Source organism: Lacerta agilis, chromosome 10 (assembly GCF_009819535.1).
Source record: "Lacerta agilis isolate rLacAgi1 chromosome 10, rLacAgi1.pri, whole genome shotgun sequence".
In the NCBI taxonomy this organism is placed as follows: Eukaryota; Metazoa; Chordata; class Lepidosauria; order Squamata; family Lacertidae; genus Lacerta; species Lacerta agilis.
The window spans coordinates 15,110,690-15,124,613 of NC_046321.1; the positions used below are offsets into that span (position 1 = coordinate 15,110,690).

General features: G+C 44.4%; 1 protein-coding gene across 2 annotated transcripts; it reads right to left on the reverse strand.

The window, feature by feature from the left end:
• Positions 1 to 1,006: 1,006 nt before the first annotated feature.
• Positions 1,007 to 13,741, reverse strand: LOC117054055 (tubulin alpha-4 chain). Of its 2 annotated transcripts, XM_033162495.1 has the most exons (5): positions 13,574 to 13,741; positions 7,078 to 7,300; positions 4,882 to 5,030; positions 2,643 to 3,323; positions 1,007 to 1,427 (listed from the first exon to the last, which is right to left on the reverse strand). In XM_033162495.1, the coding sequence occupies exons 1-5, from the start codon at positions 13,574 to 13,576 to the stop codon at positions 1,134 to 1,136; spliced, it is 1,350 nt and encodes a 449-aa protein (XP_033018386.1). In that variant the 5' UTR covers positions 13,577 to 13,741; the 3' UTR covers positions 1,007 to 1,133. The 2 variants fall into 2 exon arrangements, with proteins under 2 accessions (XP_033018386.1, XP_033018387.1); XM_033162496.1 differs by lacking the exon at positions 7,078 to 7,300 and having other exon boundaries at positions 13,574 to 13,740.
• Positions 13,742 to 13,924: the final 183 nt, after the last annotated feature.

Below are 13,924 nucleotides of genomic sequence, written 5' to 3' on the forward strand. Positions count from 1 at the left end.
ATAGTAACGACAGCATCACTTTTTATGTACCAAGGCATTGAAATGATAGAAGATTTTCCTTATGTACATTCAACAGTACTTGTTTCTCCGCCAAAAAAATGGATTTTTATTTTTATTTTTGGTAAAAAGGATGGGGAAATGTGCTTAAAAGTGGAGTAACACTTTGTTGATGCAATGTCATGAGACCACCCCAAAAACAAATCAGAATGAATGCTCAATAAATGGTCAAGGTCTTCTAACCTCCTTGCAAAGTGGGTGCAAACAAATCAGGAAGAATGCTCAATAAACAGGTCACCTGGAACGAGGAGGGGGCTGAAACGCACAGAAGTCTAGCACATGCGAGTGCACAGTAATAAAACTTTTTAAAGGCACCCCTGACATATCTCCAGAAGATAAAATGCGGGTAATGTTTTACCTGGCACAAGTCAGAAAATAAGGCTGTATACTGCTGTAGCTATAAGGCAAGGTAAAAAGAAGATGGCAAGACTACAGGAGCCTAGCTCACTTGGAGATATCCCCTTCCAGAATGTTGAATGTTCTTTTCTCCTTTTTAAATTCAACTTTGTAGCCTTTTTTGTTGAGTTATAAGCAGGTGCGTAGCCAGTATTTTACCCAATTGCTTACGAAGAAATAACGCAGACTAATTAATTCCAGATCTTTTAGACTACTTGTGTTTCATCTTTTGCAATGATTCCCTACTGACTTCAGCCTCCTCACTTCAAAATTTCTGGCTATGAACCTGGAATGTAGGACAGTTGAAGCATAAGTCCTAACCAGGGATGTTGCAACAGCCCCTGAGTCCTGTGTCACCTGTGCCATACTGATACTAACTGGTACCAGTATTATTTTTTTCTTGGGACTGCTTTAAGAAAGGAGCAGAATATTTCCTCCCCCCTCACAATATAAGGCATAATAAAGAAAGGAAGTCACTGGAAATTGTTTTGTTTTGTTTTTTGCAGATGGGTGGTCTATTTTTTACATATGCTGCAGGAGTAGGCACAGGGTGCAATCCACCAAACCCTTCTACTGTCCATTCCTCCATCCACCCCCCATGAAATGATCAGAAGCTGTGCAGCAAAGAGTTTGGTGAGCTGTATCCCCGGTGCAATAAAGAGCTGCCAGGACCAGAATTTTTAATACTCTTCCCCGTCATTTTCTTCTTCAAAGGAATCTGTTCCAACTTCCTCATAATCTTTCTCCAGCGCAGCTAAATCTTCCCGGGCCTCCGCAAACTCTCCTTCCTCCATGCCTTCACCAACATACCAGTGCACAAAAGCTCGCTTGGCGTACATCAGATCAAACTTGTGGTCCAACCTTGCCCAGGCCTCGGCAATGGCGGTGGTGTTGCTGAGCATGCAAACGGCACGTTGCACTTGAGCAAGGTCACCCCCGGGAACGATGGTCGGCGGCTGGTAATTGATGCCAACCTGGAAACCAAGAGGAGGGAAGAAAAGGCAACTGTACAGACAGAAATTAAGCATGGGAAGCGGAACTCCTCAGCTGATAACCACTGGCTTGTGAAGGCCCATTGTCATCTTTCCCGCAAATAGCAAACTCAAGCCTCCCCGGGGGAAGCAGAGTGGGGACAGCTACAAACAGAACTGAGGTTTCGCTACGCCTGGGATATGCAGAAGTGCATTGCATTTAAAATCAGCCCTGAACCCCCTAAAAAAATTAGTTGATGAGGACTGAATATACATAGGGGGGGTTGGTTTGTTGTGGTTCTTATTTTTTACTATGTATTTTGAGGTTCTATATTGTAATTTTATGTTGTGAACTGCTCCGAGATCTATGGATGAAGGCAGTACAGTCGTACCTTGTAAGTCGAAGGGAATCCGTTCTGGAAGTCCGTTTGACTTCCAAAACGTTCGAAAACCAAATCATGGCTTCTGATTGGCTGCCAAAAGCTCCTGCAGCCAATCGGAAGCCGCGGAAGCCCCGTCGGACGTTCGGGTTCCAAAAGAATGTTCCGGGTTTGTGGCGTTCAGGAGCCAAAACCTACAAGTTCCTGGGCGTTCGGCAACCAAGGTATGACTGTATACAAATTTAATAAAGTCGTACTAATAATAACATAGGAAAAGGCCGGATACGGAGTCAGACCATTGGTCCATCTACTATTGCCTACACTAGCTGGCAGCATTTCCCAGTCTAACTTGGACATGCTTGGAATTGAATCAAGGACCTTCTGTGTGCATACCAGATGCTCTGCCATAGAGAGATGGCCCTTCTCCATGCTAGGCTTGCAGTGCTCCCCCTCAAACCCTTTCAACAAGGGTGGGATAGGGGAGGCTGGACAGTTCAGGTGAATGGAGCTCTAACCCATCTGTCAGCATTCCTACTTGAGATCATTCCGGAGTGGGGGGTGGCACCGCCTGTCACCTTCCTCCTCCTTGATCTCAAAATTGCCCTTACAGGACTGAGCAGGGGGGGGGGGCAAAACTAGTCCTTCAAATGCAGTCCCCAGCCACAAGGGTCCGCTCAAAAAATAACTCTTGATATGACTGCAGCACATGCAAACAACACTTTCATCACCATTATTATTATTATTATTATTATTATTATTATTATTATTACCTGTATTAGCATTGTGGGTGTTAAGGTTTTAGTCCTACAAAAGAGAGCACCTGCTTGTCCCTTCTCACCTTGAAGCCAGTTGGGCACCAGTCCACAAACTGGATTGTCCTCTTGGTCTTGATCGCAGCAATGGCTACGTTGACGTCTTTGGGCACCACATCACCTCGGTAGAGCATGCAGCAGGCCATGTACTTCCCATGGCGGGGGTCGCATTTCACCATCTGGTTGTTGGGTTCAAAGCAGGAGCTGGTGATTTCGGCCACGGAGAGCTGCTCGTGGTAAGCCCTCTCGGAGGAGATGATGGGCGCATAGGTCACCAAGGGGAAGTGGATGCGAGGGTAAGGCACCAGGTTGGTCTGGAACTCAGTCAAGTCCACGTTGAGGGCGCCATCAAAACGCAGGGAAGCGGTGATGGAGGAGACAATCTGGCTGATGAGGCGGTTCAGGTTGGTGTACGTAGGGCGCTCAATGTCCAGATTGCGACGGCAGATGTCGTAGATGGCCTCGTTGTCCACCATGAAGGCGCAGTCGGAATGCTCCAAGGTGGTGTGGGTGGTCAGGATAGAATTGTAGGGCTCCACCACCGCAGTGGAAACCTGGGGGGCTGGGTAGATGGCAAACTCCAGTTTGGACTTCTTGCCATAGTCCACAGACAGGCGCTCCATCAGCAGGGAGGTAAAGCCAGAACCTGTGCCTCCTCCGAAGCTGTGGAAAATCAGGAATCCTTGTAGCCCAGAACAGGCGTCAGTCTGAAAAGGGAACCATAATGAATAATAATTAGGGGTTAACCAGTGGTGTTTTGGGGCAGGGATGAAGGGCCACCACACTGATCCTCGGATGAAGGGCAGTATAGAAATTTGATTGTTTGACTGACTGACTGACTGACTGACTGACTGATTGATTCACAGCCTGCACAATGATGTAATCTCCTGGGGCACTAATATCCAATCATCTGCATACCAAATCCATTTTGTGGCTATCGTGAGTAGGGCTTTTAGTGTGATGGCACCTGTTGCGTGGAACATCCTCACCTTGGAAATATGGTACAGCAACATTTTATGTTTTCGGCATATACTAAAAACTTTATTCTTTGCTCAAGTGTTTAGATTAGTGATATTCATCACTGTGAAGCTGTGGAATTGTATTTTATGCTGGTTTTATGTTATTTTATTATGTGCTGTCTGGTTTTCATCCTTTTATATAATGCTTTGAGATTTTAAAATATGAATAGGTTTATAAGTATTTTAAATAAATCAGCTTTCCCCAACCCCAACCCCCAAGAAGCTCAATGAACATCTGGTATGCAGACTGAGACCCTAACTGCCCGCGGACTGTCTCGCCAGAGTGGTGCATGCTCTGGTTATCTCTTGCTTGAACTGCTGCAATGCGCTCTACATGGGGCTACCTTTGAAGGTGACCCAGAAACTACAACTAATCCAGATTGCAGCAGCTAGATTGGTGACTGGGAGCAGCCGCTGAGACCACATAACACCGGTCTTGAAAGACCTACATTGGCTCCCAGTACGTTTCCGAGCACAATTCAAAGTGTTGGTGCTGACCTTTAAAGCCGTAAAGGCCTCTGCCCAGTATACCTGAAGGAGCGTCTCCACCCCCATCATTCTACCTGGACACTGAGGTTCCAGCTCTGAGGGCCATCTGGCGGTTCCCTCACTGCGAGAAGCCAAGTTACAGGGAACCAGGCAGAGGGCCTTCTCAGTAGTGGCACCCGCCCTGTGGAACGCCCTCCCACCAGATGTCAAAGAGAACAACAAACTACCAGACTTTTAGAAGACATCTGAAGGCAGCCCTGTTTAGGGAAGTTTTTAATGTTTGGTGTTTTATCGTGCTTTTAACATTCTGTTGGAAGCCGTCCAGAGTGGCTGGGGAAACCCAGCCAGGTGGGTGGGGTATAAATAATAAAGTAGTAGTAGTGGTGGTAGTAGTAGTAGTAGTAGTAGAGGAAGAAGTAAGTTCCATTGACTCTGCTATAGGACCAAGAGGTTTGGCCAGTGTCTTCATGGGTTCCTTAGAATATGCCCCAGGATTTCCTATAGCACAGGAGGTATGTGGCAAGCATGCAGAGGTTCCTTGGTCAAGAAGGTGGTGTGGACAATATTTCCTCATGGTTATTGAGGAAATATTTCCTAATTTTGGAAAACCACTGATCTCTGAATAATGAAACATCCAACCTCCGTCCACTATGGACCTAACTTCTGAGAATGAAATAAAAAATTATAGCCCTCCAGATTTCTGCCTCATCCTGCTCCCAAACCGCATATCACTTTCCAATGGCAACCTTCTACCTACCAGCTTGCGAATGCGATCTAGTACCATGTCGATGCTCTCCTTGCCAATGGTGTAGTGGCCGCGGGCGTAGTTATTGGCGGCATCTTCCTTGCCAGTGATCAGCTGCTCTGGGTGGAAAAGCTGGCGGTAAGCTCCAGCCCGCACTTCATCTGTTAAGGAAAGTAAGCAGAGCATGGTCAGAGTTTGTTGTGGACATGTTTCTTTAATGCTGATGTGTGTCATATAGGATGCCGTCTTTGTGGTAAGCCAGATGAACTTTAAAATTATTAAATTATTCTGGCTTTATCTGTGATTCTGAACAGAATTTTGTGGAGTGTCAGGTCTGTGGAGGAATGCTGGGTATATGTTTTACGTTTTGTATGCTTTGAGAAAGGATTGGTGGCTCCTGTTGATGTCAGAGTAGGACTTTTGGGGTTCGAGGCCTTGTGCTGTTCCCACGTTGCAGGCCTGTTTAGCAGTAGCTGCTTGGTAACAACTCCCAAAAGTGGAAAGAGAGGGAGAGGGAGAGAGAGAGAGAGAGAGAGAGAACTGCACGTAATATGTAGAGACGGGATGGATCAAGTAAATTCAGATTAGCCTGGGAAATGGAAGGCTCTTATTGGCTGCAAGTCAGTGCCAGATTTAGGGTGGTATGGGCGGGTCTCCGCATTGGGTGCTAAGGCAAGGGGGGCGTACATTGATGGCAATGTTGATACCTATATGTATATCGGTACCTACTGAGAAGATCCATAAAAAGCAACTATACCAAAGGGAATTATTGTGGGGGGAAATGAAATATTTAGTGTGGGTGGTGTCAAATTTTGTCCTTGCTCAGGGGACCATATTACCAAAGTTCGCCCTGTGGAGGTTTCCGTCAGTAAAGAATGCACAGTTGAATAGAGAAATTAAAATGAATTTACCTGATCCAAGCCCAGTCCATCAATATTAAAAATGACTGTCTCCCCAGCCCCACCCACTGCATTCAGAACATGTCACCAAGCAGCTACTGCTAAACAGTATTTAAACACGGTTATTATTGTGCAAGGTCTTGAACCATGGCAGTGATATGCAACAGAGGGCATGAATCTTTTTCAAAGCACTAAACAGAAACAAGCAGATGCATATCCAGCATTTTTCCACAGAGGCATACTCATGCATGATACTTACAAGCCAAACAGGGGCTGTGTCAACACCCAAGGCAATCCCTGCTGGTTCAGACTAGGGCAGGGAACAGCGAGATTAATGTTGGGTGTGCAGCCCAAGACAGCCATTGCTATGCCAAAAGAAGCCCCTGAGCTGATACTAACTATTTGGTATGCAGCTGTTGCTTGGGGTGTGGGTGTGGGTGGGTGTACATGCATAATAATAATAATAATATTTATTATTTGTACCCCGCCCATCTGGCTGGATTTCCCCAGCCACTCTGGGCGGCTTCCAACAGAAACCAAATACAACAATATCAAACATTAAAAACTTCCCTAAAAAGGGCTGCCTTCAGGTTTTTTCTGAATGTCAGGTAGTTGTTTATTTCCCTGACCTGTGATGGGAGGGCGTTCCACAGGGCGGGCATGTGGGAGCAAACAGAAGATGGCATGAGCTGCTCTTCTTTTGTGCCAAATAGTTGTGTTATTCTCAGAACAAATACAAAGAAATGTTCAGGAAGAAATGTTATCATACACAAACACACACACTAAGAGGGATATGCAGCTTTCAACGTTTGGGGGGGGGCACATCCTTGAAAATAGATCTTGGTGCACCAATGTTTTATGCGCTCTTCAACAAGCAAGATAAGCTCTTTGTGCCCAGCCTTGTGCAAACTGGTGTTCCAAATGCAGCATTGGCATTTATTTATTTATTTTATTTTATTTTAATTTATTTTATTATGATAATGCTATGATGACTAATGACCCATAAAGGAATATGAATGAACTCAGTATATGCAACAGCCTCATAGCAGGGTTCTACTGGAGAACAGAAGACCTCTGGATAGCACAATCAGATCTTTATAATGTGCCTTTATGATTACATGAGGAGGACTTCTGAAAGATATAACCGCCCCGCCCCCCAAATACTTGCATGACACCAAGTTTCTTCAGTTCAGTTAAAGATGAAGGAACCCTGTTTGTACTCACATCAAGTCATTCTACGTTGGTCCCCTGCACTGTTATACATTAAGCGGTCTCATTTGCATTTGCTATTGCTAGTTATTCCACTGACCTACTACAGTGGGTTCTAGGTCCACCATGACAGCCCGCGGCACGTGTTTTCCTGTGCGAGTTTCGCTGAAGAATGTAGTAAAAGAATCGTCATCATTAAATTTGTTGGCTGCTTCCTGGAAAGTTCCATCTGGGTGGATGCCATGTTCTAAGCAGAAAAGCTCCCAGCATGCATTGCCAATTTGAACTCCAGCTTGCCCAACATGTACAGAGATACACTCACGCTGTGGAAGAAGGAGGACAACAGAGCAAAGGTCAGTAGAACAAGAGCACACATTGGGTCTGCCCATTCCCTTGTTCTTCCTCAACCTCAAGTCCAGGGACAGAACTTCCTATCAGCTTCCTCCCTTTTAGTTTCAGTTTTGCCTTACAGGGCTCAACAAGAAGGAGGGTAAGACTGGAATTACTTCTCTCTTCTTTTCGTTGTCTCTGGCTGAACCCACTGTTAGGTTCTCTGCTTTTCACCCCACCAGTCCCAACGAGCATCAGCCACCACTGCTCACAGTTCTTCAACACAAAATTATATTCCTGGTGTGAATCCTACCCTTCCAACTTTCTTCATTTCATCAACCTCATTTAGAAGAAAAAGAAGAACCACCAATTGGGAGTCACAAACTCTTGCCAACTCTGGCAAATCACCAGTAGATCCCAAATGACTTTCACCTATCCAATGCGGTAAAGGTAAAGGGACCTCTGGCCATTAGTTCCAGTCGTGTCTGACTCTGGGGTTGCGGCGCTCATCTCGCGTTACTGGCCAAGGGAGCTGGCATACAGCTTCCAGGTCATGTGGCTAAGCCGCTTCTGGTGAAGCAGAGCAGCGCATGGAAACGCTGTTTACCTTCCCGCTGGAGCGCTACCTATTTATCTACTTGCACTTTGACATGCTTTTGAACTGCTAGGTGGGCAGGAGCTGGGACCGAGCAACGGGAGCTCACCCCATCACAGGGATTCGAACCGCCGACCTTCTGATCAGCAAGCCTTAGGCTCAGTGGTTTGACCCACAGCGCCACCCAAGTCACTCGATCCAATGCTGTAGAACACAGCAAATATTCCCCATGACTCAACATTGCAGACAGATTGACATACTGTCTTTCATAAAATCTTGTTCACCATTAATACTCTTATTATTAACGAAGTCATGACAAGCTTGTAAGAATACAGTGTCCTTTAATAATTATTTTTATCACTATCTGTGCAGTTGTTGCTATCTAATTAATTTGTAATTGATTATATCCAGGTATATTGACAGATACATATTGGTAGAACTTCAGTTTCTGAACTTGATAGAATTATTATTAATAATAATTATACATCTTCATTTAAAAATATCTGAATCTGTACTACAATGACTATTTATTTCAATAATACAGAGCCAAATCTGTATCTATTCTCATCTGACAAATGCAAGCTAGACAGTATGGAACCAGAGCAAAGCCAGCACATGAAAAAGTTTGCCACAAAAGTATTATTCGGTCTGGCAATATGGCAAAAGTTTGCACATTCCAAGATGGGCTCCACATTCTCTGGCTGTGTTCATGTACAAACACTGTACAGGTATACAAAGAGCACTCTTGATCCCATATGGATTTTGATAGATCTTGAAAGGATACTGTGTGCCAAGTGAGTTTATTTTTATTCCTGACTGGGACCTGATGCAGCTTGATGGTATTTCTCCACCGAGTGTAACTTAAGAAGGGTGCAAAGCCTTCTGATTTCTTAACTCTTTTTCTGGTGACAAGAGCGGCAGCTCGTGCCCCTCCAGAAATACTTTCTGATCCAGAAAGTAGCATTGATTCTCACAAATCAGGGAAAATTTGTTATCGAACCTCAACAATAGAGAAGTTTGGTTTTAAAACTGGTGGTTTAAACTTTAAAAACACTTCACTCTGCTTGTCTCCAGCAAATCTTCAAACTTAGCAGCCAGAAACTAATAAAACTAGATGGGAGAGATGCAGTTTCCTAGCTCACGGGCTTGAAAGCCAGACCATTAGCTCACATAGTAGTCTAGCCAAGGACAGAAACACCATTAACAATAAACTCTTGCTCCCCTAATAATTTAGGGTGGCCAGGTGGAATAGAAGACAAGACTTTCCTGCACCTTTGATAGGTGTACAGAATAAGGAATTTCACCTGCTGAAAATCACTCTTCTACACAGCAATTGCGCTACCTTAGAGTGCACATACACCGTACATTTAAAGCTGGCAATTGTAGCTCTGTGAGGCATAAACTGCAGCTCCCAGTTGCCTTTGGAGGAAGGCATATTCTTTTAAATACTATAGCCACACTAATTGTTTTTGCTACCCTTCTGCTCTCCAAAATGAAATGTCCTAGAGTCTCCTCATGACTGCCTGGTTAGTACTCTGGAAAAGAAATGTGAAAGCTGTTTGATGTATTGATTTCCTCAAACAATAACATGCTGTTTTCTAAGGTCACTTCCAGATCACCAGTTTACTGAATATTTCTCCTTATTTGTTTGCATCAAAGCAAGTGTTATCCTACACTTTCCAGTGTCTATTCCTGTCACTTTCCTTGTAGCAAAAAGTTTGAGCTTTTGGGAAAGCATGATTTCCAGCTGGTCAATAAAGGAACCCCCCCCCCCAAAAAAAATTGTTGCTAAAATTATTGCCATGCTGCTGGAAAAGCTTATCAAAACAAATTTAAACATCTACAATTATTCTGGAACCCACAAATAGTGGTTACCTGTCTTATCTCAACAGGGATACTGTTCCACAAAACAAGGGGTAGCTACATCGAAAGCCCTTCTCTGAGCTGCTGTGGAGTCAGTTTCTGATACTTTAGGGCAGGGCTCCCCAAACTAAGGCCCAATCGCCTTCTAAATCCGGCCCACGGACAGTCCAGGAATCAGCATTTTTTTACATGAGTAGAATGTGTCCTTTTGTTTAAAATGCATCTCTGGGTTATTTGTGGGGCCTGCCTGGTGTTTTTACATGAGTAGAATGTGTCCTTTTATTTAAAATGCATCTCTGGGTTATTTGTGGGGCATAGGAATTTGTTCATTATTATTTTTTCAAAATATAGTCCGGCCCCCCACAAGGTCTGAGGGACAGTGGACTGGCCCCCTGCTGAAAAGTTTGCTGACCCCTGCTTTATGGATTCTCAAGGAAAGACTCTCCAACTACTGCATATATAGGGATGGATGATCCTATAAGGTCTGTATTTGTGAGTTTGTAACTCCCAAGATCCATCCCTTTTTCTTGGCAATCTTTCAGTGAAGCCAAGAGCTTCTAATGACAAAAGCTAATCGTTGTCAGGTGTCTGGTGTCATAAATAGATGAGAGGGTATCTTTCAGACTCCTATAGGCTTGTGATGGAGGAAGTAATGCATTGTTTGCAAAAGAGAAAACAGAGGTCTCTGCTTCTCAAATTATGAACTATGTGTGTGGCCAATAGGCTGCCCATGGTGAGCCAAGAAAAATTATGCTTCCAGGTCAGAGCCAATGGGGATGTCCTAGACAGGGGCAAAATTCCATTGACCTTAGTCTTGCTAAGTGAATTATTTCAGAAACATGAAGCTGATTTCCTTTCCCAAGGTAAGTTTATTCATGCAAATTTGGCTGTTCTCACCTGAACACAGGTTGAAGAATACATTAGAGTGCACGTGGCTATGCTGTTTGGCTAGAAAATGTATCAGGTGAGAGAAGAGGTATAAGCTCATCTTTAAGCTTTTGATTACATCAGAACATAGAAAACTGCCTTATATTGAGTCAGACCATTAGTCTCTTGAGGCTGGTATTATTGACATTGGCAGTGGTTTTCCAGGGGTTCAGAGACAAGTCTCTTCCCAGCCCTATTTGATCTGTGGCTGTTAGCTCTGAGTAGCAGAAACAATTGTTTCATTTTGGCATTTTGTCAGAAAAACAGAACTGGAATTCATCCTCAGCACCTTCGTTGCCCCTTAGATTCAGGACTCAATTTAAGCTGCACGTAATAACACAGAAGAAAATGATTGTAATGTAAGCATACAGTGCTTTTTGTGAATCACAGAGAAAACATAGCTCCAGGGACCTCCAGCCAGCAACATTTTTGGAAATTAAGTATTGCTCCGATGTCATGTAAAACATCCTGGGAAAAAGTGACAAGTGGGGTGCCGGAGGGTTTTGTCCTGGGCCTGTTGTAGTTTAAAGTCTTTATAAATGACTTGGATGAAGGAATTGGGGGGGAGGCTCATCAAATTTGCAGGTGACAGCAAACTGAGAGGGGTGGCTAATGCCGCAGAAGACAGAATCAGAATTCAAAATGACCTTAACAGATTGGAGAACTGGGTGCAAGCAAGCTAACAAAATGAATTTCAATAGGGACAAATGTAAGCTGCTGCACATAGGCAAGAAGAACCAGATGCTCAAATATAGGATGGGGGGCACCCAGCTTACTATCAGTACATGTGAAAAGGACCTAGGGGTCTTGGTGGACCACAAGCTTAACGTGTCAACCATGTGATGCAGCAACAAAAAAAGCTAATGCTATTATAGGCTGCATCAACAGAAGTATAGTGTCCAGATCAAGGGAAGTAATAGTACCATTCTATTCTGCACATCAAAGTGCAAGTAGATAAATAGGTACCACTCCGGCGGGAAGGTAAACGGCGTTGCCGTGCACTGCTCTGGTTTGCCAGAAGCGGCTTTGTCATGCTAGCCACATGACCCGGAAGCTGTACGCCGACTCCCTCAGCCAATAAAGTGAGATGAGCGCCGCAACCCCAGAGTCATCCGCGACTGGACCTAATGGTCAGGAGTCCCTTTACCTTTAACTATTCTGCCTTGGTCAGACCATACTTGGAATACTGTGTCCAATTCTGGGCACCACAATTTAAGAAGGATGTTGACAAGTTGGAATGTGTGCAGAGGAGGGCAAGCAAGATGATCAAGTGTCTGGAAACCAAGCCTTATGAGGAATGCTTGAAGGAGGTGGGTAAGTTTAGCCTAGAAAAGAGGACACTGAGAAGATATGATAGCCATCTTCAAATATCTTAAGGGTTGTCGCATGGAGGAGGGAGCAAGCTTGTTTTCCCCTGCTCTGGGGGGTAGAACTTCAACCAATGGCTTCAAGTTGCAAGAAAGGAGATTATGAATAAACATCTGGAACAACTTTCTGACATTAAGAGCTGTTCAGCAGTGGAACAGACTCCCATAAGAGGTGGTAGACTTTCCTTCCTTGGAGGTTTTTAAGAAGAGGTTGGATGGCCATCTGTCATGGATGCTTTAGCTGAAGTTCCTGCATTGCAGGGGATTGAACTAAATGACCCTTGAGATCCTTCCAACTAGATGACCCTTGAGATCCAAGATTGTATGATTCTATGAAACAAACACCGCAATCTAAATCGGTTAATATTTGGATGGGATTAAAAATTAGCCTTACCAGGAGGGATAGCATCAAACAAAGCAACATAACTATATAACAGTCTGAGCATATATCCATCCAGCTCAACATCATCTACACTAACTGGCAGGCCCTCTCCAGAGCTTCAGACAGAGGTTTTTTCCCAGCCACACCTGGAGATGCCAAGAGTTAAAGTTGGGTCCTTCTGAATACAAAGCAAGCTCTACCTCTGAGCTATAGCCCTTTCCAATAGTAATTGTTCACAAGGGCGCTTCTGGGCTGCAAATTTAAACTAGTTGGAAACCAATTTAATTACGTCTTTGCCCAAATGATCTTGGGAAAGGGGCTTGAGAATTCTGTTGCTTTGCAAGAGATCCCTTGCCCCTTCTGAGAGATTATACTTTTATTTGATTGTGAGCCATGACTATTAAACTGGTGTGAGACTGGTCTTAGTGTAGAGACATTGCATTTATTTGTAAAGGCACTTTGAGTTACCCGCAGCAAGAAAAGCAACTGATAAATTTAATACATAATAAAATAATAATAGGCATGCCCTAGTTCAATTTCTGGCTCTGCCAAAAAAAGAATGCTTTGGAGCATCCATAGCTGACCCAAAGGTAAGATTGAGAGACTTGGACCTGGAAACCCAAGCCACCATAACCAAGGAGTGTGACTCAGCAAGCCACTTGCTTTCAGCCCCATCTCTAAAATGGAGAGAATATGAAACACTTCATCTATTTTTTAGAAATTGCCCCCCGCAGCTGAATTGGCAAGAAAGCATGATTAATCTCGGTATATGAATGTATTGGCAAGCACCCCAGGTTTTAGTGTCTCAGTTTCCTTCGTGGTGAAAATGTAGCTACTTAGAGTGCAATCCTAAGCAGGTTTACTCAGAAGTAATGCCTTCTGATTTGAGTGGGACTACCTACCCACCCAGCCTCTAAAGACGCACAGGAATGCAGTCCCGGTGACTTCTTCCAGCTTGCTGTCTGCGCCAGAAACACTGAAATCTAGCCAAGGGCTGCAGAAGAAGCTATCCTGTCCGAAATAAATCTGAGTTTGCCTCTTGATAGCCACGGCTGCATAGCCAAGTAAGTGGCAGCAGAGAGACTCTCGTTTCCCCTTGTTCTGTGGTTTCCTCGTATCCCCTCTTGCTTACCATAATGCTCTGACTGATTCTCACTTCCCTTCTTGGTGAACAGTTAGAAGGCTCTTCGTTTCTGTTCTCTCCGTCTCTCTCCTACTCCTGCTGTATCACTTTGAGCTGTAATGCAGGAGGAGAGGTGGCACTGGCACCAAGCACCTGCTCATGCCCTTCAGTGTCATAGAGCAGATGAGGAAAGAGGTCACAATTCCCACCATGCACAACCCATGCCTGATTACATCACCAGGCAGATAAACAGTCAACGGTGTAACCCAGGTGCACTGCTCTTCTACTCTCTGTGCGTTTTGTGTGTTTTCCAGCATGTCACACAGACTTCTGATTAAGATCCTGTCCTCTGGGCTTTTG